Below are 23321 nucleotides of genomic sequence, written 5' to 3'. Positions count from 1 at the left end.
GCCCAAGGATGTGGAATGAGTAAAGAAACTTCTGCAGTGATTCAGAAGAAAGGAGCTGATCACACTGTGGGCAGTTAGGGAATCTTTCTTGAAAGAGTGGGTCCAACAGGATGGAGGGATTTGGGAAGCTAGAAATGGAGAAAGTGTAGCTTTCTCAAAACAGTCAGTTTGAACAAAAGCACAGAAGCACAAAGTTGAATGTGTTTGGCAGTAAGGCAATGGGCTGCTGGGAAGTTTAACTGTATCATTTGCTAAATATTAGTCATTTTTCCATATGAAATATGCTCGTAATTCTCCACACTATAAATAGCTGCAATTAATTGGCAACTGAATAGTCACACATTAAAATGGCATGCTAGAGTTTTACAGAAAAAAACCTGGAATTATAAAAAAATGATGAAAAATATACATGTTTCTTTCAGTCAATATTTTCTACCCCTTTGGTAAGGTTGGGAGAAATAATAAATAAACAAAGTAATTTAAAAGGAAATTTGAAATCACCCAGAACTTCGTCTTTATGACATACTACCTCTCATTTTATAATGATGTCGCATTTTATTTTCAAATATGTGGGGTTTTCTGGTTGGAAAAGTATTTGTCAAAAATAATAGAAAAACACACAAAGAAAATTTGGCTGATATCCACACCTCCCCAACAAACTCACAAAAATCGTTTGAAAGAATTCAGTAAAATAGTTGGCTCATATTTTAGTTATAGATAAAGAAAACTCCCCACATGTTTTCATTTAGATTGCTGCTGTTCTCTATCCAAAACTTTCACATGATTTTCTTCTATGTAAGTGCTGGAGACACTACAAGTAGTTGATGATAAGGCACTAAATTCCCAAATTCAAGAAATGTATTCAAGATCTATCACTGTGCCCTATGGTAGACTCAGCATTCTGTGATTTCAGCTAAATTAGTTCATGTTCTCATTTAATTTACTATAAGAAGATCTCTTTTCATTATCACTTCTAATTTATTATAACCCTCTGTTTTATATGTTTACAAATGACCTGAAAATTATATTTATAAGCAGAATACATTATATGGATAAATTATAGAGGGTATGAGTTTTTTTAAAAAGGAAGATGGAATGATAGAAAACATAATTATTGTCTAAAAATTTATTATTTGAAAAATGTTAGACATTTTATCAGTCAGGCTGAACACAGAATAAAAGTAATTATCTACTGAAAGCCATGCATCATTAGGCCAAATTAATATCATCCTAGAAACAGCACTACAAAACATGGATTGATAATGGAATACTACCCAACAGGTGGAGAATAAGAAGAAAAGGGAAAACTTAACAAGACATTGAGTCAGCGGGCACTTCTCCCATCCAAAAAGATTGTGGCTCTCAGCATGTGCATGTACCATTATTCTTCCATTACTCCAATTCAGAGGAACTATTTACTCTACATTTGGTCTCACTGTGTGTCTTGTAGTGGAAGGTTTTTAATTCCCTTCCCCAATAAATATACTCAAACAGGAACCACTGCTCTAAACTAGCAGTTAACAATTCAAGTCCCGGGACTTCTGGTCACAGTACTATCTCCAAGGAAAATGCAAAAAAGCAATGCTATAAGCATGTGATCACACATTAAAATATACTGTGGTCCCCTAAAAATCCATGATCCACCTAAAGGGTAGGTGTTCCTGCCTCTACTTACAAGCATCTGTGTACATCTACATATACATCTGTGTATTGAAACCATATTAGTTAATCACCACATTCATAGTATGGAGCTTGGGAGAAGCCCTTATCCAAGCCAAGAATCTATTCTTTAAGGACTGTGCTATCTACACCTCAAGAGTACTGATACTATAATTATATTGCACCACACAAAGAAAAAAGTTCTGATTTAGTGTCTGTACTGTACATGGGGTCTCAAAATAATTTTCCATCGTGCCTCTATCTTGATTTCCCATTGCCAAAATAAGCTTTTCACATACAGTACATTATACAATATATACTCAATATATCTGTAGCCAAATTATATAAAAAGAAAATATGTTAAAATGAGATGCTATTTCAAAGTCAAAAGGAATTCAAAGAGTTAGATACACTCATATTAGAGACTACCAGTATCAAATATGATGATACAGACCCATTTTTATATTTAAGCTGTAAGAAAATGATTTAACGAAGACATTTTTATCATCTTGGAATCATATTTAAAACAAAATGAAACCAAAACAAGACAATTTTTTTTTCTTTTGCCATGGAAAAAGCTACATGTGATAGCAGCTCCTATCTTCACAGGACACATCCCACCCTGCCAGATGTCTTTTTCACAAAGTATATTTTCTTCATCTCCTCGGCAACAGACATTGCTCCAATAAATTGGAATATAGGAATATGGCCTAGTCCAGAAAACACAGAGTTTGTTTTGCTATGTTTTCCCCTCTGGAAATTCAGTAACTGATGTTAGGTTTATCAAATGTAAGCAAAACTTTTTAGCAAAGCATTTGGATTTTTAAAAATGGAAGAAATTAATAAAGATGACTGGGAAGAAAATAAGAAAAATACGAGATATGTTTCATGGAGATCAATATATCAGACCAAAACTTGGGTTGGTTAAATAGTAATTTTTAAAAATCAATTTTGAATATCTATTCTTTTATGCTTTTGTCATCTAAATGATTTAGAGGAAAGTGGGCATGTTTTGATATGGAAAAGGAATCTGGGTGTTTTTTGTGCAAAAGGTGTGTCACAAGGCCCAGTGAGGCTTGGATTCTGGTCTGGACTCAGCTAAAAGTCATTCTGAGCTACACCTCTCTCCAAGGCTACCTTCATATGTATGTATAAAAAAGATGCTTAGATAATTGAAGATTCTTTCCAACATTCCAGTTTATCATTTTCAAACGTCTACATCTGAGCACAATGATACAGAGGTAACTCACATTTTAAAAATCTTATATACAGCTATGCGAGGAAGATTTTAAAACTAATAACAACATACAGGAGGGCTCTGCAGTTAGGTCATATAATTCACATATTTTTATAGGTAACCTCTATTTTGTACAAATTCATGTAAAATTTTTAAAAGATTCAACCCTGATATGATGAACATGGTAACCTCTGCGTGGTCCTCATGCTACAACTTCCATTAGCCAAACAGCGAACACTTGGGATATATAAACATGAATGTGTCTTCAAGACAATAAAGCTAGATTGCTTGGCTCTTCTTGTGCCATCCTTGTGTCTTAAAAAATTGGTTACTAAAAGACAAGATAAGCAATCAGATCGGCTGGCTTATCTAAAGTTCATGCTTCTGGGATGATAGTCTACATTCTTTCAGCAATTGAAAGACTGGTAACCACACTATAATTATGTTAGTGTTCTTATTATCATTGTCTTTATACTTTATAGAAAATTTTATTATTTTATATTTTTCAGGGGTAATAAAAACACATGTGGGTAAGTGTACAAAGGAAGACACTTGACACTAGCATCCAAATTAATTACATCTCCTAGTCCTCAAAGGAAAAAGTATCTATCAAATCAACATTTTCTGTGATTTGACTATCTGCCTTTGGGTGTTTCCAGAACTAGTATTTATGATAAAATCAGCAATTAACTTTTCCAAGCAGCAGAACACTATATAGGTTCTGGCATTATTACTTCTTTCATCCTGATTGATATCAACTGCCATTAATTTTAAGCTAGTATTTTATCTCTATTTACTGTTCTAATAGCATCAAAAGTCTAAACAAATCTTAGCCCTTGAAGGTTTATCTTTTTTTTTCTCTCACTGAGTTTATTGGTACATTTTAGGTACAGTTTCTTTATTATTGGGATCTGATACCTTTACATTATAGGTCTTGGTTCTCATTTTTTCCTCTTGTCCCTGCCCTGCCTTCACCTGCTCCTCCCCTCCGCATTTACAAACACTTTATTTCCATTTTTTCATTTTCTCATTTTTTTTCTTTACCCTTAGTAGCTTTCCTATACCCTTCCCACTCTCCCTACACCTTTAGCCCCTTTCTTCCTATTGCACATTCTCAATTATCTCATTAGGATCTTATGTACTATTACAGTTTATTCACACCAGAGAAACTATTTGGTATTTACACGTGTGACTTATTTATTTCACTTGGGAGTATATCCTCAATATACATCCATTTTCCTATTAATGAAGCTAATTTCTCATTCTTTAGGGCTAAGTAGTATTCCATTTTATAAAAAACCACATCTTCTTTGTTCAGTCTCCAACTGATGGGCAAATTGTTTCCAAGTTTTAGCTATTACAAACTATGCTGCTATAAACATAGGTGTGCATATATCACTGTGATATGATTCTTTTAATTCTTTTGAAAAGATGCCCAGCAGAGGGATGGCTGGGTCAAATGGAACCTCTAGTTCCAGCTCTTTGAGGTATCTCCATATTGGTTTCCATAGTGGTTGAAGCAGTCTGCACTCCCACCAACATTTGTTATTGGTTGATTTCTTGATAGAAGCCATTCTTTGTGGGGTGAGGTGGAATCTCAGTGTTGTTTTCATCTGCGTCTCTCGAATGACCAGTGATGTGGAACATTTTTTCATATATTTACTTGCTGTTTTTACCTCTTTGTCTGTGAAATGTCTGTTCATTTCAAATGCCCGTTTTTGAATCAGGTCTTTACATTGGGGGGGGCTGATTGTTTTTAGTTCTTCATATACTCTAGATAATAGTCCTTTGTCTGAGGAGCAGCTGGTAAAATTTTTTTCCCATATTATAGGTTGTCTCTTATTTCTGTTGATGGTTTCTTTTGCAGTGCAGAAGCTTTTTAATAAAATGAGATCCCAGTTGTTGATTCTTTCTGCTAGTTCATTTGTTCATAAAGTCTTTTCCTAATGTCTTTAAGAGTTCTGCCTAACTTATCTTCCAGCAAGTTTAGTGTTTCTGTTTTAATAGTTAGATCTTTAATCCACTTGGATTTTAATTTAGTGTATAGTGAAAGATAACGGTCCAATTTTAATCTTTGACAGGTTGAGATCCAGTTTTTCCAACACCATTTATTAAAGAGGCTATCTTTCCTCCACTGAAGATGGTCAGCTCTTTTCGATATAGTTCTGGAAACATTAGCCACCACAATTAGACAAGAGAAAGAAATTAAAGCAATAAAGATAAGAAAGGAAGAAATTAAACTGCCATTATTTGGTGATATTATTTTTCAATGATTCTCTACATTGAAAACCCAAAAAACTGCACCGAAAGACTTCTAGACTTAATTGACACTTTTAGCAGAGTAGCAGGATACAAGGTCAACATCCAAAAATCAATAGCCTTCTTGTACACAAATAACAGACTCACTGAGAAAGAAATTAGGGAAATGATTCCTTTCACAATAGCATACAAAAAAATGAAGTATCTAGGAATCAATCTAATGAAAGAAGCAAAACACCTCTACACTGAAAATTACAGCACCCTGAAAAAAGAGATCGAAGAGGATACAAGAAAATGGAAAGATATCCCCTGCTCCTGGGTAGGAATAATCAACATAGTGAAAATGGCCATACTCCCAAAACTTCTATACAGATTCAATGTAATCCCAATTGAAATCCCAATAGTATATTTCACAGAACTAGAAAAAAGAATCCAAAAATTCATTTGGAACCATAAGAGACCTAGAAAAGCAAAAGCCATCCTAGGCAACAGAGAGATGGCAGCGGGTATAACAATTCCCAACTTGAAACTATACTACAAAGCCACTGTGATAGAAACAGCATGGTACTGGCAAAGAAACACCTGAGGATCAGTGGAACATATTGGAAGACACAAAAACAAATCCAGATATACGTCAAGGTTTATAGTTACTAAATATTTATTCTTTGTCTTCCCAGTGGGAATGACAGAAGATATTTGGCCGATCAAAGTCCCTCCTCTTCATGTGTATCATCATATTAGCTAGCAACACCCATTGATTTTTTTTTTTTTTTTTTTGTACCAGGAATCAAACTCCAGACTTTATGCTTCTGAGGCAGGCAACAGAACCACTGAGCTAAATCCCGGGCCCCAATTGATTATTAATCCAAAATATTTTTAAATTGCAAAGATAGTTTTTCAGTCTTTTAGACATGCATTTTTTATAACAAGATGAGGTGATATTTTCCATGCCTTCTAAAGTTAAAGGCCAAGAAAAACATATGGTACATGCACTTAGGAAAAAAATAAATAAGACTCAAAAACAGAACAATGAGAACAAAACAAAATCTTTTGCACCAAAATGAAATTTGCTCCTCTTGGTAGGACCCTACAGCACAATGCATAAAGATTCTGGGACTTGAGGAAGTCCGTATCCACTGACTCATCTTGAAGACCATGTCTAGGGTCAGGGCAGAAGATCCTCAGGATTGCTGCATGCTACAGGGACTGATGAACTACACAGTGCAGAAACCCAAAGTCTAGGACAACACCAACCATGGGAGAAGAGCATGGTAACATCACACCCCTTCCTACACTAAAAATGGTATTTGTGGCAGGCTAAAGCAAGAAAGTTAAAGCAAATGTCAGCAACTGAGGCCTGCACAGGCTACAAAGAAATTATACTTCTCAGAGTCATATTATTTGTTCCTTAGGCCTAAACAATAATTTTGTTAAAGATAAGATGCTTTTAACTCTTACCCACTTAGCTTTTTCCCATTTCCTATTTCCGTAGGATTAGTACAGGTATTCCTCTTTTTTTTTTTTTTTTGGTACCAGGAATTGAGCTCAGTCCTTGTGCTTGCAAGGCAGGTGGCAGAACCACTGAGCTAAATACCCGGCCCCAGGTAGTTCTCCTTTAACAACCTACTGGTTTAACAACCTTTCAGACTTAGAACAGAGGCTCACTGATAGGACTTACATCTCACTGCTGGGACTTACGACCCATTTTTTCTTTGTATAGTTTTATTCATCTTTTTAATAGATACAGAACACCTTGTTCATATAGTGTTGTAACTTTTGCAGATTATACTGCAAACTATAGTACCATAGTTTTATGTTGTTATACATTACATTACTACATGTAAGTGTCATACAAATAAAAGCAAAGTCATCAATGAGGAGTTTTCTTTGACCATTTCCTTTTTCTGAATATTGTAATGTACATACTGTATACAATTCCTCATTTAGTGACCAATTCATTTACCAACCTAGTCACAGGAACAGACCTAGGTCATTAAACAAGGAATGCCTATAGCCTACTGTATTTTAGGCACATTCACTAAGCATTCTGTGCAAATAAACAGCATTTGTGATAAGACAAATTCTTTAAAATATGTATTATTTCTATAATGTCTGAGACTGGGAAAAATAATCTATTTAACTTTCTTGGATATTGAGACAAAAAGCAATATATGAGATTGCTTTATTTATTTATTTGTTTTGGTGTTTTGAGACAGGGTCTCACTACATAGTTGGGACTGACCTGGAACTCTCTATGTAGCCCAGGCTGGTCTTGAACTCACAGTGATCCTCCTGCCTCAGTCCTGAGTGCTGGGATTACAGGCGTGAGCCACCATGCCCAGCTTTTTTTTTTTACATTTTGTTTATTTATTTATTTTGGTTATATGAGGTTGCTTTTTTGCCTTAATATCCAAAAAATATATGGTTTGTCAGCTTTGATGCATAAGGCAGTGATTTGCAGCATGGTCTTATGAGACCTCCAGATCACATATGATACAGGCAGAACAGATGTGACAAATGGCCAGAAAAATTTATCAGTGTAAATTTTATTAGGCTCACTTCTAAGTATTATTTGCTCCAGAAGTTTCCAGGTGATAATAAAACTCATTTGGAGTTCAGTAAATTCTCAGATACAAACAAATTGTTTAGAAGTGATGTTACCTTTGAAATTTGTTGATATGTAGAAATATCTCATATCATATAGATGTACATATTTTTTCAAGAGTTATATATGCACATCTGAACTAAGGAGAACAATTAATTATCACTGTTATTCTGGCTCTGTGATTGTTTTATGTGTTTGAATTTTGTCTTACACACCTGGCTACTAAGCTCTTTTACTGAAAATTTCAAGTCTTTCTATCCTCCAAAGTATTTAGCACAGAAGCAGACAGAGCAGTGGGCTCTATTAATGCCCATTTCACTGTCAAGGATATTTGGCATCTGCAGGAATTGTTAGAGTCAAGAAGGTACATGGTTCTGGGATATCTTACTAGTGATATTTTAGTTTCATTGATCCCTTGCAACAACCTGAAGAAACTACTTCATTAGTGAGCCCAAATTGCACATCCAGCAATATCAACTGTGTGGTCATTGCAGCCTTGAAGAATTCATGGAAGCTGCTAAGATGCCAGGAAAGAGCATGTGAGGAAATATAAGAATAGTCACTTTATTGATTTGCTAACTATCATATTTGTCTTACACTTGTTTTACAGTCATGATTATTGATGCTCATTTTCTATATCATTTCTATATCAGGAAATACCTTGGATTCTCTGAATAATTTGCATTCCTGTTTTCTGACATGTAAGGGACCAACATCACCTGAACCCAACTGATGTGACAATTTGTGAGTGGCTGCTGTATTTTATTTTAGAGGTTATTGGATAGATTGTGTTCTTTAGAAAAACAAATCATTTTCATTGAACTATTTTGATAACATAGTGTATAATAGAGATATTCCTCATTCAACTAGCCTTGTAATGACCGTTTGGATTTATGACCTACTGCTTGACTTACAGCCCACCTTTCTTTGTGTACAGTTCTGTACACCTTGTTGGTAGAGCTACAATGTCTTTTTGTACAGTACACCTTATTTATACAGTACTGTAATTTCTGCTAACTGTACCTTATGCTATAGTACTACATTGTTACACATTATAGTATTGCATGTAAGAGTTATTCAAATAACAGCAAAGTCATCAAGTTGGAGTTTCCTTTGACCATTTTTTGTCCTGGGTATTGTAATGTACATACTGTATAGAACTCCTCATTTAGTGACCAATTCATGTCATGACCTACCCACAGGATGGGAAGTTTGGTCATTAAACAAGGAGTGACTTTAATATGTCAAGTATATGTGTATATGGGAGAAATCATTCTTTCCATCTAGGGCCCTGTCTTTGTAGCCCTTTTATGAAAACTCGAGTAAAGTGATAAGGAAGGAAAATGTAACTTTCCACGGAACTGATGAGTGCCCAGCAATAGAGACACAGCCCATCACTTAATGACAGGCCTACATTTTAAGACAAGTGTCACTAGGCAATTTGTCACGGTATAAAAGTCATAGAGTATAACTGTATGATCCTCAGTGTTTAGCTACGACACACACAGAATGTATGGTACCGTCTGCTGCTCTTACAATACAAACTTGTGTAGCATGTGCTGTGCTTCAAATCTAGAATGTTCTCCTAAAGTCTCTCATGTTTGGAGGTGGGGATTTTGGAAGGCACTTGAATCATGGGGGCATGAGACTCACCAGCGATTCCACTAATAAATTCATAGATAAATGTGCGTTAGAAAGGAGAGCCTGGGCATTTGCAGTGTGACCTAGAAGAATGTATCCTTGTTCCCAGCTCCTCTCTTTTCTTTCTTCCTGGCCTCCCTGGGTTGAACAGCTCCCACCATGCCCTTCCACCTTGGAGGCAGCCATCTATACAGTGAATCCACTGAGCCATGAGCCAAATAAACCTCTTCAAATTGTGAGTGTTGGTGTTTTGTCCCAGGAATAGGAAAGTGACAAATATAGCATGTTACTGTACAAAATACTGTAAGCAAACACAGTTATATTTGTGTATCTAAGCACATCTAAATATAGAAAAAGTAAAGTAAAAAATACTAGACAATAAGAACTTGCCAGCTCCATTGTAATCTCAGGGGGCTACCATGGCACATGTTGACAGAAATTTTATTATGCAGCACATGATTGTATTACTAGGCTGATTTGGTCAGATGTAGTCAGACTTTCCCCAGATGAAAAAATAACTGATGCATCAGATCATCACAGTAGCTACTACAAACTGTACCCTAAACTGCATTTACCTAGTCTTCCATTGAGCCTTCAGACTCATTTTTGCCACCCCACGGCTGTACTGACTCAAAAGCAGAAAGAAAAATCTCAGAACCTTTCAATATACATAATCATTTGAACATACTGAGCCGGTCCTGAGTTACAATAACTGTTACATGCAAGTGGTGAGAGGACGTGTGGGACTGCTAAGTCTCTATGGTGTACAGAATGTGCTTTTTTCTTTCAATGGGGATTTAGCATGCTCTGTTTTTTGTAATTAATGACTTAATATCAATGCTAATTATACTTTGTCTTTTTATCTAAGTAGAGTCCAATTATAATTTGTAAAGAGGGACAGTGGAAGAATATGACTAATACTAAACTTTCCGCCCAAATATGAGATTGCATTATATAGAAAGTTCTTATCATTTAAGTGTTACCTTACTTCTTCCCATGAGGTCACTGATAAGCAGAAACACAGTTCAATCTTCTTGCTGATAAAGCAGCTGATAAATTTGCTGTTGTTCAATCTTCTTGCTGATAAAGCAGCTGATAAATTTGCTGTTGTATCTTCTTTCTATTTGACTTGCCTATCTACTAACAAAGAATCACTGCTCTTTCCCAACTTTAACCTCAAATAGTAGTCACAAAAATTCTAAAGATTATGTCTATAATTGTAAAAATAATGCTAATTTTGAAAACATTAACTAATGTTAGTCTTAAGAAAATAGCCACTAGTTAGTGTGGTCTAGTATGACTAGAGTAGAATGTCTCTGGAAATTAGCCTTCTCTTCTTCCATGACCACCTCCACTAAGCTGTTCAAAAGTCCACAGTTGGAGTCATTCTTTTCAATCTTTAAGAGTCAAAATTTAAATTTCAAGTACCCATGGGAAAAACAATATTTTAGGTCTTAGCTTTTAATTAGCAGAGCTGGGACTGGAAGCAGCAATTGGAAAACTAAACCAGACTAAATTAAACTCAAACAATGTAATAATTCCATGAAATCGGTAAAAATTACCTATGATAGCCTTTAGTTCACAGGTTAAGAAATTAAGGAATCATTAAGTACTACAAAAAATGCTGGCATAATTTTGCGTATTTCAAAGTTATTACGTATGGCTTTCTGATAATACTCCAAAATAATATATTCACAAATTATCCATTCATTTCATTTGTACTGGGTTATTCAGCCATCACTATTATTTTCCATAGATCATCCTTAAAAAATGTAAGCATTTAAGAAAAATATATCATGTTTTTCATTACAAAAACAAAGTCTCATTTAATTCAAACAAAAGAGAAGAATAGATGGAGGCAAACACTGCTTTGCCAAACACTGACTATTAGGGGGAGAACATGGGCATAGGTCATTCATGTGACAGATCATCTAAAACTCATTCATGCATACTGATTCTTTAATCCAGACTAAGCAAGAGGAGGCCTTTCCTAACTCAGTGAAAAGTATGAACTACATAATATTTTAAAGAAATACACGTGAAGAATTCCAATGAATTTTAATGAAATCTCTTTAAATCACATAACTTCCGACAGAGACCCGTGTGTTATGCAGATCACAAGTACCAGTAGTTTACTCTTTTTTAACAAATATCTCCAGTTTATTTCAAATGATTCATTTGTTCACCTCAAACATTATTTGAAATAGTACTTACATGAATATGTTGTCTCTATTACTTTTCCCACCATAAGGATTGAAGAGAGCTTTAGGAGTGGAAACAAACTACAGCTGCACTTGTATACACTTAAAAATAAGACCTAAACTACTGCCAAAATAAAAAGCTATGAAGAAGAAATGAAGTGCATTTGTCATCTAAATGGCTGAGGTACTTAGAGATAGGAAGAAAATACCAAGCAAGGTGTTTATATAACATATAATGTTATAAGGTTAAAGATAGAGCTAGAAATAGTTTCAAGTCAATTATCAGGTGCACCATCATTTCTCACATGCTCCAAACACACTGTGAAAGCCTGGGTTTATTTAGCTGTTTTGGCTATGTGGCAAGAAATTTGGAATGCTTATCCAATTTTGCTTTAACAAATGAATAAGAATATTTGTAATTCTGAAAAGCCAATTTGCATGTAAATGACTAATAAATTCTCTCTCAGATTTCACTGTAGTACCCCAGGCCCCAAATACACAGTCTCCTAGAAGTGCTTCTCTACATAATAAATTATCTTTTCTTGACTTCTGAGATTTCTGAGTATTCTGAGAAAGCCATCAGTTAGGCAGGTTTAGACTTTAGCAGGCCTGAGGGACAAAGGGGATCCTAAATAGTGTGCTTTGCCAAATATAGTTAAATGAAGAAACAATGACTTGAGAGTATTAGATATTTGCAATAATTTGTTAGAATTTACACCCAAAACAACCCCATGGAGCACCATGACAAAGAACATTATGCATATTGATTACAACACAGAACTATTTCCAGAGCAAGCCACACAGAACATCTGGCTGCCGCAGCATGTGACCTAATGATATCTCAAAACGAAACATTCTTTAAAGACCCTCCTGTCTTGGGATGAGACTTGATTTATTTAGATTTTCTTTAACAAGTTTTTTGCATGGATAAGGCCCCTCAAAGGATAATGACCACGTAAAGAATAAGGAAGAAATTTTACAATTCCATAATAACCACAAAGAAAAATATCAATAAGCATATACATCAAGTAGTAGAAAATGATTATTATTTTAGTCCCTTGAACCTTAGTGAGTCATAAGATCAAGGTGTGGACAGCTGGCTAGGCAAGCGGGTGTGACCTGTAATCATGGAGACACAGGACATGTGCAGGAAAAAGTTATAAGCCTTGCACCTGGGACCATTCCCAAAGTGCCATCTTCAATTCTTTTCCAGAGAACTCAAGTGGGTTTTTCATAGGAAGGCCTAGATCTGATGTCAGTCTGGACCATGAGAGATATAAAATACCGATACCATTTAGCTGGTGGCCACTGTAAACTCCCTCAGTGGTCTGTTCTTACTCTATAGACTATACTTCTTTTCCTACTTTTAAGTGGCCCACACTTACACTGCACAGTGTATTTCTTTTCCTATACTTAATACCTTTAGTAAATGTAAAATCTTGCTACCTTTTTTGCTTATCTGGACCAATTCTTTTGTTAAGAACAGCAAGGATCTAGGAGGAATGTCTAGAAGTCTCTAGCACCCTAGAACTTCATTAAAACTAGGAGTAACTGTGCTATGCATAAAAAAGGAATTCAAACTTGCACTTGGTACAGATGCCTGTGTGGTAGTACCCAGCTTCTTGCTTGAAGGTGTTAATTTCTTCACTCGATCTTAGCCAAAAAGACAAGAAGCGATGAAGGTGTTAATCGCTTTATATCTGCACTACGAAAACTCTGCATTGGCAGGCATGGTGGTGCATACCTGTGATCCCGGCTCTCAGGAGAGGCTGAGGCAGGAGGCTGAGGCTCACAAGTTTGAACTCAGCCTGAGCAACTCAGTGACTTAGCAAGATCTGTCTCCAAATAAAATTAAAAATTAAAAACATGCCTATAGCTGAGTCTGAAAGCCCTGAGTTCAATCACTAGTAACACACACACACACACACACACACACACAACCCCAAACAAACAAATAAACAAACTGACTATATTGGTGTCCGACCACCTATTTGTACTGACTGAATTCTGTCATGTAAAACAAAAAGGACCAAGGAAAAGAGGGCTAGTTTCTTATGGAATCAGGACCCAGATTCCCACTGACTCATGTACTTTGGTTTCAAGGTGTATTTTAATAGCATATAATTCTGTAAAATTCTCAATTCTTCTAATGATTATTTGAAACATCTTCTTTAAACATCAATGTAATAATAATATAATAAAGGTTAAAACACGCAGATAGGGAGTAGTTTGTGCTTGTTACATCTGTTGTCTTAGAATGGTTGAGATCTTAAGTACTGTAACTCATTTCCCTCAATCTGTAGATGAATAACCTATGAACCAAACAAAGTACCTGAGCAGGTGCAGCGCTGTGGCCAACTATTCCCTCAATTCCTGCCCCTGCTACTACCACCCCCCACTTCCAAACCTAAGCAAAGATACTAGAATACAGCAAGCACCTTTTAAAACTTCAGGTATTACTATAGACATTCCTCATTTAAAGACTAACTTCTATTCCTAAGATCGTTAAATGAATTGGTTGCTAAATGAGGAATTGTATATAATAGGTACATTATAATATTCAGAACAAAGAAATGGTCAAAGGAAATTTCAATTTGATGACTTCACTTTTATTTGCATATCTCTTCTATGCAGTAATGTAATGAATGAAACAACAAAACTATAGTATTGTACTATACAGTACAATCAACAAAAATTACAGTACTATATAAGCAAAGTGTACTGTGTAAACAAAGACTCTGCCACTCTACAAACAGGATGTACAGCACTGTACTAAAAAAGCATAAACTCAAATGGTGGATTGTAAGTCTGAACAGTCATTGAACAAGTAGGTCATTAAAGGAGAAATACATGTATATGCATTTATCATGATGGCTTTGATCATTCTACTTGAAATATTCCAGTGAATCTCCCAAATGTTATATGAGAATAAACCAGGCAGGTAGGAACATAAGGCAGCCCTTAGAGTCTCTGACGACTCCAGAACAGGACAGCATTTGAAGTTGATACTCCAGTGGAGGCTAATTTGTCCCATGAGCTGCACAAATTTATGAGTACAAATGTACGTGTGGGTTGGGGTATCCATACATTGGTGCAATTAATTACTTGTACAAATTTACAGATACACAGCTACAAAGTAGAGAAAGATAACCTTAGCTTGGTAGGAATGAAAAGGATAAAACAGTAAAGAAGGCTGGGGATGCAGCACACAGCAGAATGTTTGCCTAGCATGGAGGAGGGCCGGTACAATGGGGCAGGGTGCAGGGCAGACCTGGAACAGAACACAGCATTAAAGATACCACAAAGTTCAGAGATCAATCTGTGTATGGTTTCCTTCATCCTGCAGTACAAACCCTACTAAACCTTCTTAAAGTAAAAGAAAGGGAAGGAAGGAGAAGTGGGAGGGAGGGAGGGAGGGAAAGCGGGGGAGAACAGACAGAAAATTGAAAAGAAAAATACCATAAAGTTCAAAACTAGGTGAGCTAATTTCTGTTGCTCTATTTGCACACAAATTGGCAAACATCAGTTAGTTGCCAGTCTTGTATTATGAAGAATGATCCTTCCCTCATAGTCTCATACTCTGCTGCCATAAAGTCTCTCAAGTGCCATTTAGATGGAAATCATTCCACCATAAATATTTCTATATTAAAATTTTATTAATAATAAAAGTTTGAGGACTGGAGATTTAGCTCAGTGGTTCCTCTGCCTCCATCAAAAGTGCAAGGTCCCGAGTTCAATCCCCAATACCAAAAAAAAAAAAGTTTGAAGGGCCAGGGGCATTTAGCTCAGTGAATCTGGTGCCTCCCTCACAAGCACAAGGACCTGAGTTCAATCCCCGGTACCAAAAGTAAATAAATAAATAAATAATAAAAGTTTGAAATCTCAAATCAGTAATAGAAGAATATCTGCAACTGCAAATGTTGTGCATGATGGCCTGTCAAGGATAACAGCCCTAGAGGTCATGAAATACAGAAGACTCACATTACAAAAACTTGCTTATGGCCTTGCATGGTAGTGCACACCTGTAATCCCAGCAGTTCAGATACTGAGTCAGGAGGATCACTGCAATTTTGAGGCCAGCCTGGGCTACATAGTGAATTCAAGGCCAGCCTAAACTACCTAGTGAGACCCTGTTTCAAAAAAAAAAATGCTTATGAACAACTTTGCTAGAAAATAAATTCCCGGAATTGAAGGTCATTCAAGAAGGGCTCCTTGTAACCATTTTATCAGTTTCAACCAATAAAAGACACTAGAGAAAAGCTGATAGGATAAAATTTCCTTCCCAACTTTTACTGGGTTTTCATCTTGAAGGCTGCTGCTATAGGTTGAATTGTGCATCCCCAAAAGATGGTAAATTGCAAATCCACAGCCCCTATGAATGTGATCTTATTTGTAAACAGGGTCTTTGAAAGTTATCAAGTTAAGATGAGGTCATTAAGTTTAGTCCTACTCCAATATGACTGCATTTTTATACAGGGGAAATCTGGACACAGAGACACAGAGTGTATACCACATGAATGAATGCTAGTTAAACTCCCAAAAGCTGAGGGACTAGGAGAAGCTAGGAGACGGTGCTAGAGCATATCCTTTCGTAATGCCATCAAAGGGAGTTTGGACCAGCTAAATCTTGATCTTGGACTGAGCCTCCAGAACTATGACAAAGTTTCTGTTTTATTTGGGTTTTTTCATATTGGGGATTGAACCCAGGGCCTTCCTGTTAAGCATATTCCCAGCTCTTTTTCCCTATTTTTAATTTTGAGACAGATTTGGCCAACTAGTTAAATTGCCCAGGATGAACTTAAGTTTGGGCTCCTCCAGCCTCAGCTTCCCAAAGTGCTAAGGTTACAGACATGCACCATCTTATCTGGCTTAAATTTCTGTTGAGCCTCTCTGTTTGTGGTCATTGATATGGCAGCCTTAATAAAGCCATTACATTACCCTCTTCTTGGACAGCTAGACAAACTTCTGTTCCTACACTCTGTAAGTTAAGAAGAACTAAAAGAACTATTAAGAAAGGAAAAAAAAAAAGGTCCTCTACTTTTATTCTATAAATCTAGTTCATTCCAAAATAAAGTCATGCAAATGGAAAAAAGCCTCAATTAACTATTGAAAATGTATTTATAAAAGAACATATATTCATTTGAAGAGAAAAAACATCAAAAACAAAAACTGAAACAACTCTGCAGTTTTCTAAATAGTAGCAGGCATCTTAAGAACCTTTTAAAAATCAGTTTGGTAAACAGAAAAAAATTCATGTTATAACAAAAATTTTTTTCTCACCTCTTAACTAGAACATCACAGATGCACAAAGCAATGGTAGTCATGTCTATTGTTCTGCTGTAATAGAAAGAAGTACACTAGCAATATCAATCTACTATTCAGATCCTTCACAAAAAATATTTAAAGCTGTGAATGTGCTGTGTATGGTGGCACACACTTGTAATTTCATCTAATTGGGAGGCCGAGGAAGGAGGATGGCAAGTTCAATGCTGGCCCAGGCAATTTAGAAAGATTCTGTCCTAAAATAAAAAATGTTTAAAAGACCTAGGTGTGTAGCTCTTTTAAGCAGAATGTTTGTACAGTATGTGCAAGGCTGTGGGTTCAATCCTCAGCATCACCAAAACAAACAAACAAACAAACACAAACAAAAGAACAACACCAACAAAAAACACCTGTAATATAGTAATTTCAATTTATAAAATATTTAAAAGAATAAAAAATCGCATTACATTTGGACAATTTAGTGCATATATCTGACTTTGGGTTAAACACACTGTTATACCTTATGCTAAATTCAACGTTGGGAGAAAGTATATTAAATAACTATTTCCTCTCTTAATTACAAAAAAATCATACTAACTGAAAATAACTGAATTGAGGGGCTATTAGTTGAATTTTCAAGTCCAGTAGAAGGTAGAAGGTTAATTTTGAACTTATTTTCTTTCTCCACTATATCTTATGGTACTAAAGCATATACTTATTATCCATAATTATATTGGCACATAATTTAAATGTGTTAGCATTGTGAAGTAGTAGATTTAACTCAAATTATCCCAAGTCAAAATGAAATAAAATTTTCTTCCACTATACAGGACTTTCCTCTGAACCAATAACCAGTTGAATTGTATTTGTCTCCATTAGTTCACATCTATAATTCATTTTAATTGTTCATTTATTATTCAATGCACTTATTCAATGCAAAGAAAAAAATCTGAAAACAAGGGTATCGTATGATTAAGCAATTTTACCAGTCTACATTATGCTAATTAGAAATTTATGATTTATAAATTATATGTTTGTTTAAAATATTACACGATATCATACCAAGGAAGATTTTTATCCATGGTTATATGTTATGGTCTACTGAAAATGTATGCATATTACCCTAGCAGAAACTTTCACAAATTGTGTGTTCAGGAACCATCTACATATAAACAAATGGTGTGGGATTGCTATTTTATTGTACAACTGCGAGGGATAAAATTCAGACCGAATACTAATCTTATCTGTCTTCCAAAGCGTATACTATACAGGAAAGGCAATGAAAATGCTAATTATTCCTCTGCCACCTGACGTAGGGGTTGCAGGCAATTACTTATTTACCTTGGTAAACACTGTACCTAGTGCAAACTCAGTAAATGTTCAATGAATGCATAAAATGTATCCTTGCCTCTTTACAAGAAGCAGTATTTCCCACTCTTTGTGTCCCCTTTGGTAATCCTAATAAAAAGTATTCAGGGTGAATGTGCGTATGTGGCTTGTTAGGTAGAAACAATCTCATTGCTCTAGAGCCCTGCATATCATAAAATGTTATTAATACTGTGCCAACTGGCAGGAAGAAGGAGTGAGAGAAGAGGAGGCTGCCCTGGAAAAGTAAAATGTGAAAGAAACAAAACTCAGCACTGCTTGGTTTTCTAACATCAGTGTGTCAACCATACAGAAAGCAGTTCTAGCAGTTTTTCATAGAATGCATAAGTAAACGTCTGCATTCTGTACAGACAGAAGAAAGACATTTCAGAAGACCTCTTTCCCTATAAATTCATTTGGAAAAACAATTTTTTAAAACTAGAGTTAAATTATTTTTACTGACCAACTAAACTAACTTTGGTATTTTCCAAAATTATAAATTTGTTTATTTCAGAAATAAATTTGCCTGAAGACAAATTTGCCCATCCTAAAACAAAAAAATATGCTCTATCCACTAAGCCAGGGTCCAAATGTTATTCGTCTAGATGTGGGATAGCTTTCAGTTAACTTTTTGATTAATGTTCACTTCAAACAGTAGATGGACATCAAAGTGGACAGCCTACTAAACAGCAGTACTCAACCAAACGTCCATCATCTCTATCTGAATTAGGAGATTTGGGGTGGGACTAGCATGACATGACGAAAAAGCCAGATCTATGCATCATTCTTTTATGGCTTGGTTCTTAAGTGACCCCCACTAAGGTGCACATGCTAAATGCTTGGTCACCAGCTTGTGATGCTACTAGGAAGTGGTACAACCTTTGGTGTATGTGAGGCCTAGTAGAAAGAAGTTAGGTAATGGAGGGAAGAGATGCCCTCGAAGAAGTTATTGGGACCCTAGTTCCTTGTTCTTTGTTTCCTTGCTGCCATGAAACAAGCAGCTTTGCTGTGTCATTGCCTTGATCGTGTCAAACTACAGGCCCAAAATCAATGAAGTCAAGAAACTATGGACTGAAACCTCTGAAATCATGAGCCAAAATAAACCTTCCTACCTTTTAAATTGGTTATCTCAGGTTTTTTGTTTTGTTTTGTTTGGTTTTTGTTGTTGTTATTGTTGTTGTTGTTTTGGTACTGGGGATCAAACTCTAGACCTTCCACTTGCAAAGCAGGCAGCAGCACCACTGATCCCCAGCTCTATTTTAGGTATTTTGTCACAGCAATCAACAGGTGAGTAGCACATATTTTCTTATTGGCAAACTCTCAAGTTTCATCATTTTTCTAATTGTGTTACTCTTCAGTCATTAGCTGCTTGAGGTTGAATTCACTTGGTTGCTTATAAAAAGGGGGCATTCCTAACACAGTACTGAGAAGGTTGCCCCATCTGGCATGCCACCCTGACATTGGAAAAATGATTGCCATTTATAGGCAGGAAGCAATGATGTAGCCTGTTGGGGAAAGCCGTTAAATTGCCAGTTAGTTCTTCCTATAGAGATGTGAAAGTAACCTGGCTCACATTCACTTAATGATCGTATTCCAGTGAACTAGACTGTTATTATATCACACTGATGAAATAATTATGGTGCCATTTTCTAAGGCCACAAAAAAGTTGACATTAGCATTCTTAAACCCGCTCCTAAGCCAGCAAGGTGAAGTCACAGAATGGTGGGCTCAACTAGATCATCACTCACCAGAATACATTCTAGGAAGATTATCATGGCTTCCCATGGACTTTTCATGACTGTGAAAGAAAGCTTTCAACACTTAAATTACTTTGATTTCCCCTTAGAAATGCATTTCCTGCTCCTGATTCATATATGAGAACTACTCAGGGCTTTGAGGCTAGAGCCTAGTAACGTGCATTTCAACAAATCCCCAAGTGACTCTAATGTTCATTATAAGAACAGACGCCCTGGGCTGACTCAGAGTATTTCAATCTGCAGAAAGATTGTTTAGTACTATATGCAAGTTTCATAAAGCCAGAGTCCAGGCATCACCTTCTGTGTTCTCTGACATATGAACCACCTGAAACATCAATGCTCTGCCCACCTCACCTGAAACCCCCACCCTACACTTCAAGTTGGCTTCAACCAATCCTCCACCAAGGAGGCACCAACTTCCTCATTTCTTTGCAAGCAATTAGAAACTCTATTCCAACCACTAGTTTATTTTTTAAAGGATCACATTACTATACATTGTTCCTGTCTTTTGCTCTGGTTTTCTGCAAAGAAAAAAAAATTTAAAGGAAATAATGTGCACTGTACTAAACATAATTCCTTTTCTCTCTTCCTCTTAGACTAGTCCCTGAGCTACCAAATGAGGATTGTTGCACAACACAGATATTTCTCCATGATAAATAAGAAAAGAAACAGAGCAAAATGAGCTGTAAAGTGAAAACATACAGATTTTTCTCCTGCAATACTGGTAAAATGCCTTTTGAATCTCATTTAGTAAAATCTTGGAACTCCTTATGAAAATTAATTTAAAAATCATAATATAAATGTTTCATCCATCAAGCATCACAGCAAATGCTCCATACATCCCCCAAACTGGAAAAGTCCTTTGAATTAATCTGTTCAAAACTGCTTTTCTACAAAGGAGAAAAACCAAAGCTGTAAGAGTTAAGAGTCTCATCCAGAGCCAAAACAGCACCAATGTTTTTTAAAGCGCAATCCAATATTCTTTCACCACTCCATAATATTTTGCTCATACTCCTGAAATGTAGGAATAGGAAAGCTACAAGCTTCCAAATTCATGCCAGTCAACTCAAAGGTATGATTTATACCTAACCAGACCTGCAGGAGTAAATGACAGAATAGGAGGCTTTGGGCTGCCAATGTTGAGCTTGTTAAAGAAATCCATTAATCACATAGCCATTGCTCCCCTGTTTTTCTGTGGTGGAAGGAGGGCATTTAGCTGCATTGTGGGCAGCTGCTTTTGTTTCTCTTTTATTCAGCCACCTTAGACACAACTATTATGCAATATTTGAGGTTTTCTCTGCTGAGAATAACCTGTAAACACAAAGGCATTGAAAAGATTTAAATTTCTAGCCACAAGGTGGGCTGAGTGGTAAAGAATCCAACGATAAGCTACTCTCCTTATTAGACATATTAAACTGATAGTTATGTGTATGAAAAAGAGCAATTGATCACTGTAATGTTTTAAAATTTTAAAGCCTTTGTAAAGTACACTTCTATACAATTCCCATACACTTATTCCTTATTAATTCTCCACCTTTATCTATGTATAAAATGGAGAATACTACAAATAATTTCCAAAAGTAATAATAAGACAATACTATGGCTCTTTGCTTGATATCACCTCAAACTTTTTTATTCACATTGACATTCTGTCCATGAAACACAAGTATAGAGATGACTTCATTCTCTAGGATGAAGGACAATGGATCTTCATCTTCCTATCACTTTCCTTTAGCTCAAAGCACTAATGCAATTGAAGGCACAGATAAATAAAATGTAGGAAAACAGTGACGTTATGGAAGCCTACCTCCAAAAGGCATAGTGCAATATGTTTCAGGATTCCAATTTATTAAACTCCTGCCCCACAGCTTAGATGAAAAGTTCCCAATATTTTTAAAAGAAATTCAAACTTTGAAGGACATAAGGCTTTTCTTCTCTAATAGGAGAAAAAAGCCTAATATTAAACAAAAACCCAACAATTACAAATGAAGCACTGTTTAATGCAGATTACTCATTTACATTGTATTTTTTAGTGGTGCTTTTATTACCATGAAACTAAAACGTCTTAGCAATTTTCCTGTTGCAAACTGATTCTGATTTTCCACGAATAACATATACAACTGAATAGTAGCATTGTTGGACACCTCATTTGCCTATGTCAAGAAGCCTCTTTACTAAGATAGTTACTGTTCTTCCTTCTTGCCCCTTCTTCCTTCACTGATGATATCTGCGTACTGTGTCCCGCAGTGTAAACATCTTTGGAGTTTGGCCTGGTAATTTTGCCATGCTTTTTCAAATACAGGTCAGCGAAAGTTTTGCCACATTTTTTTTCCAAATCGGCGTCTAGAGGAAGTTGCCTGCAGACTGTTATGTTACACTTAATATTTCCCTTTCTAAAACAAACGATTAGCAATGTTATCTAGGTTTTAGCTTTGCATCTTTTAGGTAATTATAGCCACGCCCTGGAGGCAAGGTGATCCGGAGACCATACACTAGCACACTTCCACACAAGACACATGCACACTCGTGAGCGCTTGGGTGCTTATAACACACACACACACACACACACACGCACGCACACACCAGAAAACACAAAGTATACAGGAAGCCAGAGCTCAGCACAAAGCACACCTGGCTAATTTCAATATACTTTACTGGTAATTCCGTGGTGGCCACTGGCACACTATACAAGACAAACCCGCATCTCGCCCACCACCTCTTACCCCTGTATCCAAGAGGCAGCGATGTCTCCCCAGACCCAGCTGGCTCTGTGCATCACACCTTGTCGCCGCTGCCCCGCCGCCACTCACCTAGTCTGCAGGCGCAATAGCTCCAGTCCACCTGGCCACGGGCGTCCACATAGAAGCACCAGGGTCTGCTCGCACCGTCCAGGTTCCAGCAAAAGTTGTGTCGCTGCCCTCGCAGCTGAGCCCAGCTCGCCGGGGGCGACCGCTCCAGGAAGGGTGGCACCTCCGCCCATCTCAGACACGGGGAGCCCAGGTCCGTCACGTTGGCCCCGGGCTGCCCAGCGGGGCAGCGACCGGGGTGAGGTGGCGGCGAGTGTCCAGCCTGGAAAGCGTGTGGGCGCAGGACAGGGACTGCCCGCCGGGGGCACAGGGGTGACGGAGGCGTCCGGTAGTCGGGGTACTGGGCACCCCCAGGGGGCGAATGGCGGTAGCGGAGGCACGGCGGATAACTGAGGATCGGATCAACGCTGGCCACTTCGGGGAGCGCCCCCAACATCACAGCCAGCAAGAACCGAGCGAGCGTCATGATGCCAGCGCCGCGAGGTCTGGTCCATGCTCTCAGCTTGGGGTTTTGGAGGGAGGCGGGAG

General features: G+C 36.9%; 1 protein-coding gene across 1 annotated transcript in view; it reads right to left on the bottom strand.

Annotated features, from left to right (window-relative positions):
• Positions 1–23315, bottom strand: part of Prss12 (serine protease 12) — a 73771-nt gene extending 50456 nt beyond the window's left edge. Inside the window, exon 1 of the mRNA XM_010610774.2 lies at positions 22797–23315. Within this exon, the coding sequence (XP_010609076.1) occupies positions 22797–23259 (463 nt within the window). The 5' untranslated portion in view covers positions 23260–23315. The remainder of the gene's footprint in view (positions 1–22796) is intronic.
• Between the last annotated feature and the right edge of the window lie 6 nt (positions 23316–23321).

Source organism: Fukomys damarensis, unplaced genomic scaffold, assembly GCF_012274545.1.
Source record: "Fukomys damarensis isolate Sample0158 unplaced genomic scaffold, DMR_v1.0_HiC HiC_scaffold_38, whole genome shotgun sequence".
Classification (NCBI taxonomy): domain Eukaryota; kingdom Metazoa; phylum Chordata; class Mammalia; order Rodentia; family Bathyergidae; genus Fukomys; species Fukomys damarensis.
This window is presented reverse-complemented; position numbering and strand designations above follow the sequence as displayed.